The sequence below is a fragment of the Diabrotica virgifera genome, chromosome 10 (assembly GCF_917563875.1).
Source record: "Diabrotica virgifera virgifera chromosome 10, PGI_DIABVI_V3a".
Taxonomy (NCBI): domain Eukaryota; kingdom Metazoa; phylum Arthropoda; class Insecta; order Coleoptera; family Chrysomelidae; genus Diabrotica; species Diabrotica virgifera.
In genome coordinates, this window is record NC_065452.1 from 58795508 (window position 1) to 58812772 (window position 17265).

The window sequence follows — 17265 nt, forward strand, 5'->3', positions numbered from 1 at the left end:
CTTGGCTTGCTTCTTCCGTGGGGGCATAGCAATTGACTATCGAGATGTTGGCTTGTTATTTTCTATTCTTATGTAAGATATTCTTCCATTAACTGTTTTGAATTGTATCACTTTTTCCCTCATTTTTTTGTTCACCATAAATGCCGTACCATTCGTTCCCTGTTTGCTTTCTCCCGAAAAATATAAGTAAGTATGCTAAAGTTTTTCTTCTCAATTTTTCCTTCTTTCTTCCATCGTAAGTATTTCCTGTAGGGATAGGATTTCTAGTTCGTATTTTTTCATTTAAAGGGCTATTTCTTGCATTTTACCTACTGCTAGCATGGTTCTAATATGCCAGTATCCCATTCTAATGGGTTTCGTTCTTTTCTTCTTATCGAGCTTCTTTCTTTCTTTTGTGTGCGTTATTTTGTTTTTGTTATCCGTTTGCATTGCCGAGTTTGTTTCCAGTGGTACTATCTTTTGATTTTCATCAGCTAGTTTTTTGGGAATGTTTCTACTTTACCGTCTTTTTTCCATCTCCATTTTTCATTGCCATCCACGGTTAATTCATTGTAGTTGTAGTCCCTTTTAACAATTCTCCCCATATCTCTTAATTCCTTACGCTTTGCTCCTATTTCCTTATGAATATTTCTTTCCAAGACTGTCATATCCTGGCTTATGAAAATCTTCTTCCCTTTGATATGTCTTAATTTACTTTTCTTCTTCATCACCTTATTTTTTTCTTCTATACTTTCCTAATTAAAATAGTTACCCCAAATCCGTCACCTTTTTATCCTTATAAAGGAAGTGAAAAAAGAAATAATGATATTCAATTTTTATATATTTTCAATCGCTAAATAATAATAATTTGATCCATTTAAGTGTATTTTGTTTAATTTTTAAATGGCGATCGTATCTAGAAACTGGAACAATTGCTAACCTTTCCAAAAACTTTTTTAAGTATGTCGCAACTCTCGTTGATTAACAGAACCAATCCGTTGCGAAAATAAGCCAAAAACGACAAAAAAAGTCTCAAAAAACGAGAAGGAAAAACCACTTAAAATAAGCAATATTTAATTAAACCTTTAGTAAGTTTTAGATACACCCACAGCCACATCTACCACAATATAAAGGCGTTCTTTGGCTCTTTGCTCCACGTGGTGCGCGCGTCAGGGGTGGGAGCCAACGTGGACCCGCGAAGAGTGGGGCAAGATTTCAAATCAGTATCATTCGGAATGCTTTGCGGGATGTGACAGAATCTGATACAGTTTTCGTGGAGTTTTCGCGAAGTTTTACACCGTTACTCAATTGTGATAGATATCTTTAATCAAAAACAGGTAAGATGTCCAAAAAATAATTTAATATTCCCCCTTTTTTAATAAACTCAGTGTGAAAAATATTAAATTTTATTCAGAATAATTCTTAAACTTTTGATCATTTTTAGTGAAAAAAAAAACATTATATAATTTTAATTTTGATTTTTTAAATACTTCACTAAATATGGAAATATTTTCAATTTTTTGTCCACTTTCTCTAGTTTATTTCTAATCTTTTTTAATGCTTTTAATTAATTTTTGACAGTCCTATTTCATAATGTGGCAATTTTAATATTTTATTTCCAATATTTCTTTTGTCCGCATCTATTCGTCTTCATTTGTAAAGTTTTTCTAACTATTCTCTAAATATTTATTTTAATTTTGATTTTTTAAGTAATTCACTCAATATGGATATTTTTTCAGTGTTTTGTCCACTTTTTTCTCGTCTATTTCTAATATTTTTTACAGCAGATAATAATTTTTAACAGTATTTCATAATCTGGTAATTTTATTATTTTTCTTCCATTATTTCTTTTGTCAGCCTCCATTCTTCTATATCTGTAAAGTTTTTCTAGCTAGACTGTAAGTGTTTATAAATTTTGAGCATATATCTATAAATTATTAAATTTTTTATTACATAAGTAGGTAGATATACATTATGTTATGTAATATATGATTTATTAAAAGAATATTTCATATTTAGTAGGTACATTTTTGCCTAACATCTTTTTAGTTTTTTGTTGCTTTAATAATAAAACTTTACGTGTCAGACAGTGAATATTAAACACTGATTGAATGTATTTTTTTCTTTATTCTGAATATTAAATTTATGATTAGTGGTACTATTAGTTTGTTGTTTTTCAATTCTTTCAACTTGAAGAAACTAAAAACACTACTTAAGCCAACTAGATACTTGGAAGTTTGTACTTGAAAGTGTAATCAAAAAATTGTATAAATATTTTGGACATACCAGTAGGTAATTTCTCCAAATATGATAGAAACTAATGACATTACTAAGTATACATAGGTCGCTCATTATTCCGTTCCTTCAAATATTATTGTATTTTTCCTTTGTCTATTATTTTTTACCACTCTCTCCGGTCCTGAATCTTTCTCTCGAGTTTGCAATTTCCATCTTTAATATATCCTTTAGTAGTTAGTTTTTTCATCTTCCTCTTGGTCCGTATATTACTGGCTTCCAGTTAGTTACCCTCCTAATTAGTGTGTCTTCTTTTCTTCTTTGTGTGTGTCGAAACCATATCAGTCTTTGTTCTTTAATAATACCTACATAAATAATAATTATATACTTATTAAAAAAAAAAATAAATTTTACTATCTCTTTTTCTTCTCATTATTTTTCTTGCAATTATTCTTAGTTTTTCCTCATATTTTTTTTCTGTTTTGATTTAAAAGTTTCTTTCTTTTTTCTCTTTCCTTTTACTCTATTAGGCTATCCATTTTAGTGTCGGCCTTGTGCTATCTATTTTAATTTTTATTCGCCTATCTCTTCCATTCTTTTCTATTTCCTGCCATTATTTTTAATTCCTCAAGTGATTTTTGTTTAAATTTTCCTGCCCCTACTACTTGCTGTATCCATTTTTATCTTGGTCTGCCTCGTTATCTTTTTACGAAGTTCTTTGCTTTGTGGAATTTTCTTGTAATTCTGTTAGGTTACATCCTCATCAGATACCCATATCAGTTCGTTTGTCTCTTTGCTAAATTATTCATTATTGGTTCTTGGTTGGCCATTCTCCTAATAGCCTCGTTGCTTAATCTATCCCATTTTGTCTTTCCAACTATTCTTCTTAAATGTCTCATTCCCATTGCAGTTCTTATGTTTTTTCAGAATTGCCCAGTTTTCCCTTGCATAGAGCACAGTCGGTATCACTATTGTGTTATATATTTTTATCCTTGTCACTCGCGTAAGTTCTCTTTTTCCCAGTAGGTACCTACATACTGGGATTAACGCATAGTATATCTTGTTTGATTTTTTGCTTCATTTGTTATTTCCCAGTCTATTTTTCTGTCGTTAGTAGTTATACTTCCCAGATATTCGTAAGTAGTAACTAACTATTTCAAATTCTTCATTTAGTTTTTACATTTTATTTTTATTTCATTATCTACCTTATCTTCTTTGCCGCTGAATATCATTGTCTTACCGTTTTCCTCATTTACTTCTATTTTTAGTTCTTCTGTTTGTTCTATCCATATATTCATGAGTTCTGCATTTTATTCCCGAAATCTGCGATTTAAAAGTAAAAAAAAACCAATTTCAACAATTATGGTATGGAGTCATATTCGTTCGCAGTTTCAACATTTTATCTACAAATAAACGAAAACGAGTCATATCTATAACGTGTTAGAGGAAATAATATTAAAAAGACCCAAAATAAAGAATTGGATATTAAAAAAATGTTATTAAGTATAGTCGCCATCAAGATATTTCAGCTAACTTTAATTTTAAACTTATTACAAAGTCATTTGTATTTGAATGATGTGGTTAAGTTATCGGTACAGGTAGAATGTAATCTATTGTTAATCTATTGTACTTTTAATTATTATACCTGCTATTCAGTTTGTTTGCCTCTCGAGATGTAACGATACTACTTAAATACAAATGATTCTGTAATAGGATTAAGATATGGTTTTCTCAAATATTTTGTTGGCAAGTACCTATACTATGAATATTTCATAATTGGCATGTAAAAACCATTTTTACCCTTTAAAGCAAATGCTATCTTGAAAAAATTAATTAACACTGCTTTTCTTTTTTTTTCAGTAGATAATGGAAAATTCAGCATACGTCCCTAATTCCGCTCATCTGAATTCTCCGGCATTAGTGGTGTTTTCCCAAGCCGCCGGAGGATTGCAAGACGCCCTAAGAATTCAAAGGCCCTTTAATCCACAGGTTTGTGAGAAATCGTACACGTACAATTTCAAACCCTATAAATTCTTTTAGTTTGAGATTATGCTATTGCGCTGGAATACGTTTTATTTGCAAGAGTTTGGTGATGATGGTGAATGAGTTACAAGTGCTAAATATCTAGTGATATAAAATATAACAAGATTCATTGGCACATAAATGTTGTAGTGCCTTATTTAATTGACAATGCATATGCATATATCCAATGCGAGGCATAAGTTAGGCATATAAAAATTATGCTCACAGTTGATTTTTTGTAAACATATGAACTGATTCCGCTAATTTTTGTTTATTATTTTAGATTTTTCTTTAGTATTTACGCAGTTATGCAAAGGTTTAGTCAAACTTCTTTTTTGTACTTATACCGGATGGAAGAAATGAAATGTTTTTCTTATGGTAAGTTTGAGACACCCTGTATGGAGGATGAGGTACAAATGTAAGTATACATCGGAACCATATTGTAGTCTTATGTTTTGTGAACATTTTGGCTTTTGAATGTCCCTGATATCTTTAGAAAAAAAGAAAATATACGATTTTGTAGTTTAACATGTGTTTTAACCGAAACAAAAGTTTGAGACATCCTGTACATCCTGTAGGAAGGGAAAGGTACAGAGGTGAGTACACATCGATATTATGTTGTAGGCTCATATCTTGTAAACATTTTATTTTTTTTAATTTCTCTGATATCTTTATAACAAAGAAACAGACGGTTTTACTCTTTAATATGTATTTGACTGATGACACGCGATAAGTGAGGTGGCCATGTCTTATCATACCACGAAAATGAAATTATTTCCTATGTATAGTGCGAAAGAAACAGGGTGTTCAAAGACAAAAATTCTGTGTAATGTACCTCTTGCTATTTAAAGAGCCTCCACCTAGACACCAAATCCGTACTTACTGTCAAGGAAATTCCAGCCCAAAAAATCTGTGTAATGTACCTTTCGCTATTTAAAGAGCCTCCAAATCCGTACTTATTCTCAAGGAAATTCCACCCCAAAACATCACAGAGCCTCTATTAAACAATCTCGTCTCCCTTTTATTGCGCTGTACATAGCGCTTACCTAGTCGACAAATAACTCTTATAGGAGAAAAACTGTTAACGTTATGTGCCTTACTGTTTTTAAAGTTTTGTTAACTGTTATTTTTTATTGTTAATATAGTTTCGTTTCAGTTAAAACACATATTAAAGAGTAAAACCACCTATTTTCTTTGTCTATAAAGATATCAGGGACACTCAAAAAACAAAATATTCACAAAACATAAGACTACGATACGATTCCGATGTATACCTACTCACATTTGTACCTCATCCTCCCTACAGGGTGTCTCAAACTTACTATAAGAAAAACATTTCATTTCTTCCACCCGGTATAAGTACAAAAAAGAAGATTGAGTAAACCTTTGCACAACTGCGTAAATATTAAAGAAAAATCTAAAATAATAAAAAAAATTAGCGGAATCCGTTAATCTGTTCACGAAGAAATCAACTTTGAAAATGAGCATAATTTTCTATATCCTTAACTTATGCCTTGCAGTGTACCTACCTATACGTTTTATCAAATATTTTGTTCAGAATAAATATATAAAAAAGGCGATGATGAATAAAAGAAAAATTGCACAAAAGATCTAAATCAACAGAAAAAATTAAATAGTTACTACTTTGCATTTTTTCTTTCTTGTCAAGTAGTATTCTTTATCTATCTTTATGTCTCTGTCTCTACTGTACAAGTTAGTGTTGCGTTATTTTATTGTCTATTGCCTGTTCGTTAATTCATTTTCACATCAGTTTATTTCTTCTTTTGTTGTGTATCGTTCCAACTTTTTTTTGGTTCCGAATCTAGTTTCTTACATCATTTCTATGCAGTGGCGGATCTAGACATTTATATTGGGAATGGAAATTTGCCTTAGGTGGGAACTTCCAATGAAATGCCAACCAAAAGACATAAAAAAGATAAAACCAAACTATATAAAAGACATAAATAATAACTTATATGCATTAAGCTCCCTTAATTTTCCTAACTGACGAGTTTATTGGGTTGAATTTGTCTGTGGTTTAGTTTCATGTCAGCTAATACATTTTTATGTTTCAACAATTTTCTTCTTTAATTTTGGACCTTGTGGGGGGGGGGGGATTTTCCCTTTTTCCCTCCCCGTAGATCCGCCACAGTTTCTATGTTATCTACTTTACCTAATGGGAATAAACCGTTAAATACGTTTGATTATAAATAAATTTATAAATAGTCAAGTCGATATTGGCGCTTCTGTAAGATCTGACATTGTGTTTCTGTTTATATTTTTATCATATCGTGATAAAGTTTTTTTTGTATTTTATATTATCACATATTTTATATTATGTTCAATTTGGTTTCCTTCCTGATGTCCATGTCTAATCCACGTTATTTTATGTAGATATGTCCTTGTGTTTGTGTGTTCCTTTCTTTTTCTCCGATATTATTTCTTTAAAATAGTCTTTTTGTTTATTTGGACGTTAAAATTACGAAATATAATTAACATATTTTCTTTCGCTGACTTCTCTGCATTTTCCTCAAGGATTATTTAAAATTTCCATGTATTATATCGTTTTCCGTCGGTGCATATGCGTTTATTATAAATAAATTTTTTGGTTTAGTATTTACCCTTAAATATGAGATTCTTCGTTTACTCTCCCAAATTCCATTAATTTTTGCCTGAGTCCTCAAAAAGCTGTGCAATCTTGTCTTTTAGTTATAATTTTGTTTTTTTCACAAACAATAAATATAGTAGCTATTAGTACATTTTGTGGACAAAAGAAAGAAAACCTTGTGAAAATTGTTGCATAAGTGATAATATTCAAGATAATGAAGAAAATTCAGTTTGAAACCGGTCACAGATGATTGCCGATTTGATTCTGGAGTGAAGTGATCGACATGTTTCATTCATTTGTGACATACCGACCCAAAAACCGCGACTTATTCCGAATTAAACATGTCCAAACAGCGCCGAGATTCATCAATTCGTTGTTTTTGCTCCGGTGCGAGAAAACGCGGCGCCCATTTGGAAAACAGCTTTTTCATACCAAAAAGTTCGCGTATAATAGTTAAAACACTACCGGTTGATAACTTTAAAGTGTTAAGGTATGTATCCATTAGGTTGCTGCTCCGTGTAGCTGCTCCACACAGTGGATATGTTGGTGCTCCCGGAGCGGCGCTCACCCTCGGCGATCCAATCGGTGGCGGTTTATATGTAGGGGAGCGCATGCCGTATCCATTCGAGCAGTTACACGGAGCACGGAGCACCAACGTAATGGAGATTTAGCTATCTGTTGCAAGTTTCAACTTCACTTTGTGGTTTGCCATAATAATTTTCAACGATTTTTCGATGTTTTCGGGAATAACTGCATCAATTTGACTTGCAGAGCGCTCAGCATCATTGTGCCGGTATGACCACCTTTGAATTAAGCAAACCATCGTTTAATGGTTGTAATCGATGAAGCAGAGTCTCAGTAATACTTTTTGAGCCACCACTCAGTTTGGAATATATTTTTTCCTCTTCAATAATAGTGATAATACATACGAAATTGGTAAACTGTATTGGTACACTGTAACTCGGTAAATAACAAACCACATGACATGAAATTTTGACAGTATCTGTTTGAAGGTTGACACTACCGAAATGTTATGACCGACGCGACGGTTTACACGAATATTTTAAAATAATTTTCCTTAATTTATTTAGCTGAGTTAATTCTAGCAGCCGATTGAAAAATACATATTTTTTAAATTCATTATCGTCTATTTCAGTTTATTTTTGTTTGAAAATTAATAGGTATGTCTGATATTGCTTCACAATTTTATTGTATATTTGTTATAAATCTATTCATTTGTTATACTTAAATCTATCACTTATCTATTTATTTGTCTTTCCTATACTTTGTCTATATTTATAAAATTATTTTAATTTTTTATTGTGCTATAGGTTTATCTAAGCATGAAAAGTTCTATTCTCATATGAAATATATTTTTCCCATAAAATAATTTTCTATGTAATTTTTGTTTTGTGCAGTGATCATTGATTGCATTGCTAGTGAGAACGATTGTCACTTTTTATTTATTTTGGCGATGTGATTAGTATGGCTATATTAGATATTATTGCATATGTGCTTTATTTTTTTCAATGCCTAGAATTAATAATTTGTTAAGGACTATTTTTATATAAATATATCTATTATAACAATTATTTATATATTTTATGTCTACATGTTATCCACGAAAAGTAGATACTTAGGTACCTATTGTTTATAATATTTGAATACAGTACACCATTTTTTAGGTATATTTTTTATGTCGAAAAACTTTTTTATGTGTATTATGCCGAAAAAAGAGCTTAGACGGCATAAATCACCCTATTTATTCATACTATTAAATATCAAAGAGTAAAAATCATATAGAACTCTTTGATATTCCTTTTTTTATGTTTAAATCTATTAAATTTATAATAATCAATAACATACATACACACACACACACACACACACACACACACACACACACACACACACACACACACACACACACACACACACACACACACACACACACACACACACACACACACACACACACACACACACACACACACACACACACACACACACACACACACACACACACACACACACACACACACACACACACACACACACACACACACACACACACACACACACACACACACACACACACACACACACACACACACACACACACACACACACTTTTTATGAGTCCGTTTTCTAAAAATTCATACTATATCATCTTCTTATAGAGCTTGGAAAGCAAAAATAATTATTCTATTCGAGATATCACAACTCTACAAGCTAAAATTTTGCAGTTTTCAAAACTGCAAGTATTCATCATCAGCCTTTCTCAATCCACTGCTGGACATAGGCCTCCCCTGTTTGTCTCCAAAGTGTTCTATCTTGTGCTTTCTGTATCCAGTTTTTTGTTGTCCTTTGTAGTCTTTGTGCCTTCCTCTGCTACGTTTATCGGCTCTTGGTCTCCATTCAACTACTTTGCGAGTCCATCTTCCGTCCTTCATTCTGGCAACGTGTCCATCTTCCGTCCTTCATTCTGGCAACGTGTCCAGCCCATTTCCATTTTAAGTTACAGCTTCTTTCAATGACGTCTATGACTTTGGTCTTAGCTCGTAGATCTTCGTTTCTAATCCTGTCTCGCAGAGTGGCCCCTATCATTGATCGTTCCATTCTTCTCTGCACTAACTGCAAGTATAGAACAGTGAGCAGTTTATTGCAAAGTAGAAATCGCTGTAAGCTTCGTTCATTTGAAACCACCGCAATGTTTCATCCTGTAGACTATAGACTATAGACCCATTTCATTACTTCCTGTCATTTCGAAACGTATGAGAAATGGTCGAAACGTATGGTTTTAAAGGAAAGTCATTTGATAATAGTTCATTGTGTGTGTTCCACTGTCTTCTTGGATGTGGGACAGGCCTTTGACAAAGGGTACTGCCCTGTAACGTTTTAGCATAGGATTTTGTGTTCCTACCGAGTAGGTGCATGTGGCCTGATAACGACTACGGTATTTTCAAGGGACAAATAAACGTGACCATCTGTTCCATTCAAAATCTTCTAGGAGAGTATATATTCTTTGGTTTGGCATAAGGGACTAATCCAAAAATTGAAAGTTTTACTGCTTCAGCAATATTTTCAAATTTTGAAGTCTTATTTGACAGACAGGTACTTTAGAATACATCAAGAGAAATCTTACTCCGATCTAAAAGAAATCAAGGCGTGGTACCTCTAGGTAGCGTACTTCAAGCAGTGCTGTGCTGTATCTATTGTACACTAACGACATCCCTGATCTTCAAAATTATACAATGGCCACCTTTGCAGATGACACGGCAGTTATGGCAATGGTAGATAACTATGAAGAAGCTGTGAAAAAATTACAAATGTGTATTGATGAAATTGTCACCTTGACTAAGAGATGTGGACAACATTAATAACTGGGTGAAAAACAGAAGAGTAGAATGGAATGACCACATAAGCCGAATGACAACAAATAGAGTCGTAAAGACGGCGAGAGACGGTTCCCCAATAGGAAGACGATCAGTGGGAAGACCACGAAAAAGATGGAATGACAACTTACTGGAGGCACATTAAAAAACAGACAGGGTCATGTCTACATAAAAATAATAAGAAGAAGACTAAGAGATGGCGTATAAAGTTAAATGAGAACAAATCCGTACATATCAACTTCACAAATAAGAAAAATAATCATATATCTGTTCGAATAAACAATGTTAAGGTTCCATATGCACATACAGCAAAATACCTGGGCTTGACCTTCGACCTGTGGCTCTGCTGGAAACCTCACATAAAGAAGAAACGAGCAGAGCTTGGAATTAAGTACCAAAAGATGTACTGGTTGCTAGGCTGAAGTTCAAAGTTAACCACGTACAATAAGCTGCTTCCATATAAGTTAATATTAAACCCTATCTGACTACGTATGGCGTACACCTTTGGGAGTGTGTATGTGCTTGTGCCAACTTGAAGCCTTCGAGATGTGGCTATACAGGCGATTCCTAAGGATATCATGGACGGACAAGATAACCAACGAGACAGTAATACGAAAGAAAGAGAGGTTATGTATACCATTAAAAGGAGAAAGTTAGAATATCTCGGACACATAATGAGAAACGTCACTAAATACAGATTACTGAAGGTAATTCTTCAAGGCAAAGTATTTGGAAGGCGAGGAATTGGGTGAAGAAGAATATCATGGTTAAAGAACCTGAGGAAATGGTTCTCCACAACAACAACTAATCTCTTTAAAGATCGCCAATATTCGAAACGAATAGGCACCAAAAGAAGAAGATGTGCCAGTAAAAGCACTACTCATTGATCTAATTGTTGATAAGATTTTAATAGTATGTAAATAAAAAAAAATGTTTACAGAGTCAATATCTGAGTAACCAGTGGGCACATCTGTGATTAGTGTGAGTTAAATTTTGTCTAGCAAGAAGGATATAGCCTTTTTGCTTGGCATTAGCCTGGAACATTTGCTAGATAAGGTATACGGCAGGTTATAGTACTACAATCTATCTATCTAAGAGACTCATTAATATTCAGCTCACCGAGGTGCTACAGTTCGAGGTGTGAAATTTCATAAACAATGGGTCTACCTGTTTTATGAAATGATCCCTTGTTTATGTAAGTACACATTTCGAACGATAGCACCCCGCTGAATTGAATATTAATAAGTCTCTTATGCCTGGTTGCACCAACAGATTTTAAGCTTAAGATGTGCCTTAACCTCATTTTACGAAACATACGCGTTGAATTTGAGTCTTAGATCAATTTTCAGCTTGCCACAATGGATTGCCCATTTTTTAAAACAAACCAGAAAAATAGCGAACGTAAAAAATATTCCAAATAATACATTTAAAAATACAAAAAAAAACAGAAAGTTCTACAAAACAACACATGACAAACAAAAAAACATATTCTAAAAAATGCATAAGACAAAAATTAGCTCACTTTATTTCTTGACTTGGCATTAGCAACCTGCCATATTAATACCTACTATCAAAATTCAGTTGTTCCAGTCCTTCACTTTCTATAATACAATAGTGATAATGCTTCTAGGTTTTCTTGACCCAAATGTGACCTTTAATATATTATGTATCTTTATTATTTTTAAAGCCGAAAAAGACCGCTCGCCTGACGCATTAGAAATTGATATCATCAAATAAACTTTCAGTAAAGTTCAAAATTGGGAAAAGTTGCCTTTATATCCTGGATGACACCAAATTTTTCAAATATTTATTAAAATTTTGGCTTAACGTTACAAAATGAGTAGTTTCATTATGCAAGTTCTCTTTGGTTTCATCAACATTTTTTATGTTTCTCGCATAAAATATTAACTCACGTCTTGACTTCTTCTTTATTTAGCTTAAAAAACATCTAATAGCTGATATAAGGTCTTTGTAGCATTATATTCTCTTTAAAAGATCTTGAGTAATATTGTCGTATATAACATTAAATAGGTATACCTTCTTCAATTCTGAGTCTCTCTTGCCTCTTTAAAATTGTTTCACTTTCAACTTCTGCATCGAGAACTGTTTTTCTTTTCTTTGTTCTTTGAAGGTTAATTCTATAGAATATATTTGAGATATCTTCGCCTTCGCAAAAAATATTTTTGGCTACTATTAGTTCAATTTCGCTTAATTTATTTCTCACGTCTCCAACAAAGCTCAAATGTCATTAATTCTACTCCAATTGACACATTCGAGTCCACAGTTTCTAACGTTTGCTTGTTGCATTCACGCGTTTTAGAATTTTTGCCCAAATCAGTGTCAATAGAGCTGTCTCAATAGGTACAAAGGTATCCATTTTATTCTGCAGTGCCTTAGCCTCACTTCTAACTGCTGATTTTTTGTCTCTATTATTGCTTAATTGGAAAAAATATGTTTGATGGATCCGTAGTTTTTAAGTAAAGCATTTACAGCGTCAAAAGTTTCTACAAGTTTTGTTTTCATCACTTCCAGGAATTCATTAAAAATTTGGTCAGACAGATAGCTAACTGAACATTTTGCTTTATTCGTATTCCGCTGTAAATGCTCATCTAAGAAGTTGTCAAAAGCCATGTATATAAGACAACTTAATTAATTACCTTTATGACGACTCGTTAATTCTTCATGAGATCAATGGAAAGCTAGTCCTTAAGAAGCAAGTAATTTAATGTTGACAACAACTCTTCTTAGGACCCTTACCCAATAGTCAGCTTCGCGTTCTACTTGCTCTTTCAAGCCAGCGTCTATAACTCCAATCTAACTGATGATCCATATAACTCCATCTAACTGATGATCTTGTTACTAATGTAACCATAGAGTTCAGATAAAATTTACTTTCTTCCTGAGATTTAAAATTCTTTACTTCCTGAGTGGGTAAAATACATCCAAAATCAGTTAAACTATTTTTTCAATTGAAAATAATTTGCACGGGTAACAATAGACAGCTAACACTTTCGTATTATATTAGCCAATCTCTCTTCTCTTTGCCTCCATTGGGTTTTACTCTATAAGATGTGCTTTCATTAATTGTCTATAGAACAAGATTTGTGTCCAGCTTCATACATTTCATACAATTTTCTAAGGGATCACTCTGGTTTAAAAGTTATCACGTTTTTATAAGGTTATCAGGTATTTCGTAGTCTCTTTCTCTATTTCAAATAATATATATCTCGATTATTATCGGAGTTTATTTTGTTATTAATAAAAGGAAGGGGCACTTTGGGCCCCTGGGCGCCCGCCCCAAGCGCCTAGTGGATAAACCGGCACTGCTATACCTAAGCTGGAATTTAAGATTTGTTGGTGCAACCAGGCATTAGATACATTGTAGTACTTTACTTAGTTAAGTTCAACTTTTGCCAAATCATAATATCTCGTAGTTTTTTTCTCTATTTCAAATAATATGTACCTCGATTATTATCGGACTTTATTTTGTTATTAATAAGGGACACTTCGGGCCCCTCCGGGGCACGGGCTTCTGGGCGCCCGCCCCAACTCGTTTCATACAGGTTCTCTGAACCGCATATTGGAATATTTTCCTAGCGGTGCCTTTTGATATTGTCATATCTGAGTTAACAGAGAACTTGAATCGAGTCGAAATTCATTTCACGTATTCCCCGTTAGAGGGCGTTCTAACCATACTACGGTATAAATAGTTTTATTTTGTACCGAGAACTACGGATGTTTTGGTATAAATTTGTCTTCTTGCATAGCCTCCTTGATAACAGGTAGACCTAGAAATAGCGCTATCGGGGGATGGAAGGAGACAGATTTAAATCAAAACGAAACCGTATATTTTCTATTTTTACTAAATCATAATATGTTCCGTATATAATTTTATATTTTTAAATTTTTTTTTCACTTCTTTAACTGATATTTTGACTAAGCCTACGGCTCCACGGGCGAGAAATTGGCGCTAGCAGTAGCAGTAAAATGAACTTAAGGTTCCGTGGAACGGAATAGGAATAGCCGAACTGTACCGACTACAGGACTTGTGCATAGTCGGTTCAGTTCGGCTGTTCCCATTCCGTTCCGCGGAACCTTAAGGCTACGGCTCCACGGGCGAGAAATTGACGCTAGCAGTAGCCGTAAAACGAACTTAAGGTTCCGCGGAACGGAATGGGAATAGCCGAACTGAACCGACTACGTACAAGTCCCGTAGTCGGTACAGTTCGGCTATTCCTATTCCGTTCCGCGGAACCTTAAGTTCATTTTACTGCTACTGCTAGCGTCAATTTCTCGCCCGTGGAGCCGTAGCCTAAGTCCATTTTGCTGCTACTGCTAGCGTCAATTTCTCGCCCGTGGAGCCGTAGGCTAAGGATTTATAAGTTACGTTTTTAAAATTAACACGAAGTTTTTTTTCAGTTTGCAATGACAGAAGCATCCAAGGATCTTCACAGACCGTTCACCGCTTCGTCTTTCGGTCTTCGACACATGGAAGCATATTCAGGCATTCCGGCCCACATCTTGAATCACCTTCAACCTCAATTTTTACACCCAGGTCTAACCTTAGGCTCCGGAGCCTTTCGACCCTTAACAGATCTCAAATCTTTCTCTTCTCCTTCAGCTTTCGCGCCTCCAAAATGTCTCAAAATCGAGACTAATAACGAAGGTATGCACTCTAGTCATAATCACGCTATTTTTTCTCCTTCGGAGGAGCGTCTTTTGGGGCCTAGTCCCAGGACTGATTCGTGTAGTCCTGCGAGTGCGTCTATGTCCCCGCAGCCACAAACTGCGGTTAAAGAAGAAAGTTTGGATGCACAGATGTCTGAGGATGGGGAAACGCAGGGCCAGGGTACAGGAAGTGATTCCCCAGGTGTGCACGAGGACGCCAGAGGATTTCGAAGTAAGTGATTGATTTTCATTGCAAACTTGGTCGAAAATTTTTTATACAGGGTGTTTGGTAAAGAATGGGCCATAGCTTAACCTCGGATTGCTGAGGTTAAAATAGGTCGATTTAAGCTAACTTACCTTAGTACGAAAGTTGATAATAACCGAAATACAGGGTGTCAAAGGTAAACTTTTATTTTATTTATTCTTGAATATTTCCTAAGACGCATGGGATAATAACACGAAATTTGGTAAACGGGGGTTTTTTGGGCAGAGAAATCTAAATTAGCCACCAAAAAGGATGTATTACCCAGAGGGCGCCACAAACGCCTTTGTTCGCTCATTTAATATGCTCAGTTTTTTTATTACACACTCTACATACTTTTTGAATCAAAACTTTTATTTTCTTAATATTTTTACTTAAAAAAGGTATACTACATTCATCTTGCTAAACTTAACCGTTTTCGAGATAAACGCATTTTAAATCTGCGAGGCAACATAATCTTTTGCATAATATCATTGTAGTTACACCCGAAAAATATTTTAAAACCATAAAAATTTCCAAAAGTATATCGCAAATTTCTTCAAATGGAATTTGCGATGTAATGACATATATATAAGAACTGACACAATTATTATGGTTTCAAGTTTATTTTTCGGGTCTAACTACAATGATATTATGCAAAAAATTATGTTGTATCGCAGATTTAAAATGCGTTTATCTCGAAAACAGTTGAATTTAGAGAGATGAATGTGGTATACCTTTTTTAAGTAAAAATATTAAGAGAATAAAAGTTTTGATTCAAAAAGTACGTAGATTGGGGGAAAAAATTGAACGTATTAAATGAGCGCTGAAAGACGTATGTGGCTCCCTCTGGGCAATAGATCATTTTTGGTGGCGAATTTAGATTTTTCATCCCAAAGAACCCTCGCTTACCAAATTTAGTGTTGTTGTCCCATGTCTGTCAAGAAATATTCAAGAATAAATAAAATAAAAGTTTAACTTTGACACCCTGTATTTCGGTTATTATCAACTTTCGTACTAAGGTAAGTTAGCTTAAATCGACCTATTTTAACCTCAGGAATCTAAGGTTTGCTATGGCCCATCCTTTACCAAACACCCTGTATATTGTGTCATCCATTTAAAAGATAAATTTGCCTTAGAAATATAACACATTTTTCTTTGTTTTTACATGAAATGGTATAAAACATTAGTTCTGTTATAATATTTCAATTAGAGTAGACTCCCTCTATAACGAGAACTGAAATGGCGGACTAATTACCTCGTTATAAGCGGATCTCTTTATATCAGACAACAATAATATTGTGCATACCACCAACCCTGAAATGTTTTGATGCGTCTTACATAAGGCTTGTTCCAACACAACGAGAACCGTCATATAACGATCACGTTACTATAAAATAATACGTTCCATACGTTCTGTGTCTGTATTTCGTGCGTTCCATGAGTTATTTTCTTTACTGTACAGGACGGTGATCGTTACATGGACGATTTCTGGTTATGTTAAAACTAGGGATTGCAATCCAGCAGCATTTTCAATCCAGCTGGATTTTTGCAAGATTGGCCTGAATCCAGCTGGATCCAGTGCGGATCCAGCAAAATGTGGAATCAAAATAAAAACATGATTTTAATGTTGTTTTGTCTGTATGCTAAATTTTTAAACAACAGACACATGAATTATTTAGTTTTATGTAAGTGATACCTTAAAAACATAGGCCTAACCTACTTCGCACAGAACTGCACATATAGCCGGTTGCGGAGAAAGCCCTTCCGGCCTCTGTGCTGGTCGGTTTTAAGGTCATCAAATAGTCATAGACCATTGACAAACAACCGCCTTTCACTCCTTTGGGCTCATAAACCGCCATATCCTTTTCCAAAATCTTTTCGTAATATTTTTGAGAATCAGTTTTTTGGCTATAAATGTTTTCTCTTTCTCGTTTCAATTCAATCTCAAGTTCTTGTTCCAAAATAAAATTCACAGGCTCCGGATTAGTTGGCCCATCTTCTTTCATTATCTCTTGCACTGGTTCTACAGTTACTTGTTTATTTATACGAATCAACAAATTTGCATCTCTTGTCGCATTGCATTCTTTTTCGGCATGGGGAAGTGACCAGGATTG

General features: G+C 34.0%; 1 protein-coding gene across 3 annotated transcripts in view; it reads left to right on the top strand.

Annotated features, from left to right (window-relative positions):
• Positions 1 to 1113: 1113 nt before the first annotated feature.
• The window catches only part of LOC114343772 (protein Teyrha-meyrha-like), a 542521-nt gene continuing 526369 nt past the window's right edge, over positions 1114 to 17265 (top strand). For all 3 annotated transcript variants that reach the window (XM_050641314.1, XM_050641317.1, XM_050641316.1), the window contains exons 1-3: positions 1114 to 1316; positions 4075 to 4203; positions 14659 to 15139. In XM_050641314.1, coding sequence (XP_050497271.1) covers positions 4081 to 4203; positions 14659 to 15139 — 604 coding nt within the window. In that variant the 5' untranslated portion in view covers positions 1114 to 1316; positions 4075 to 4080. The remainder of the gene's footprint in view (positions 1317 to 4074; positions 4204 to 14658; positions 15140 to 17265) is intronic.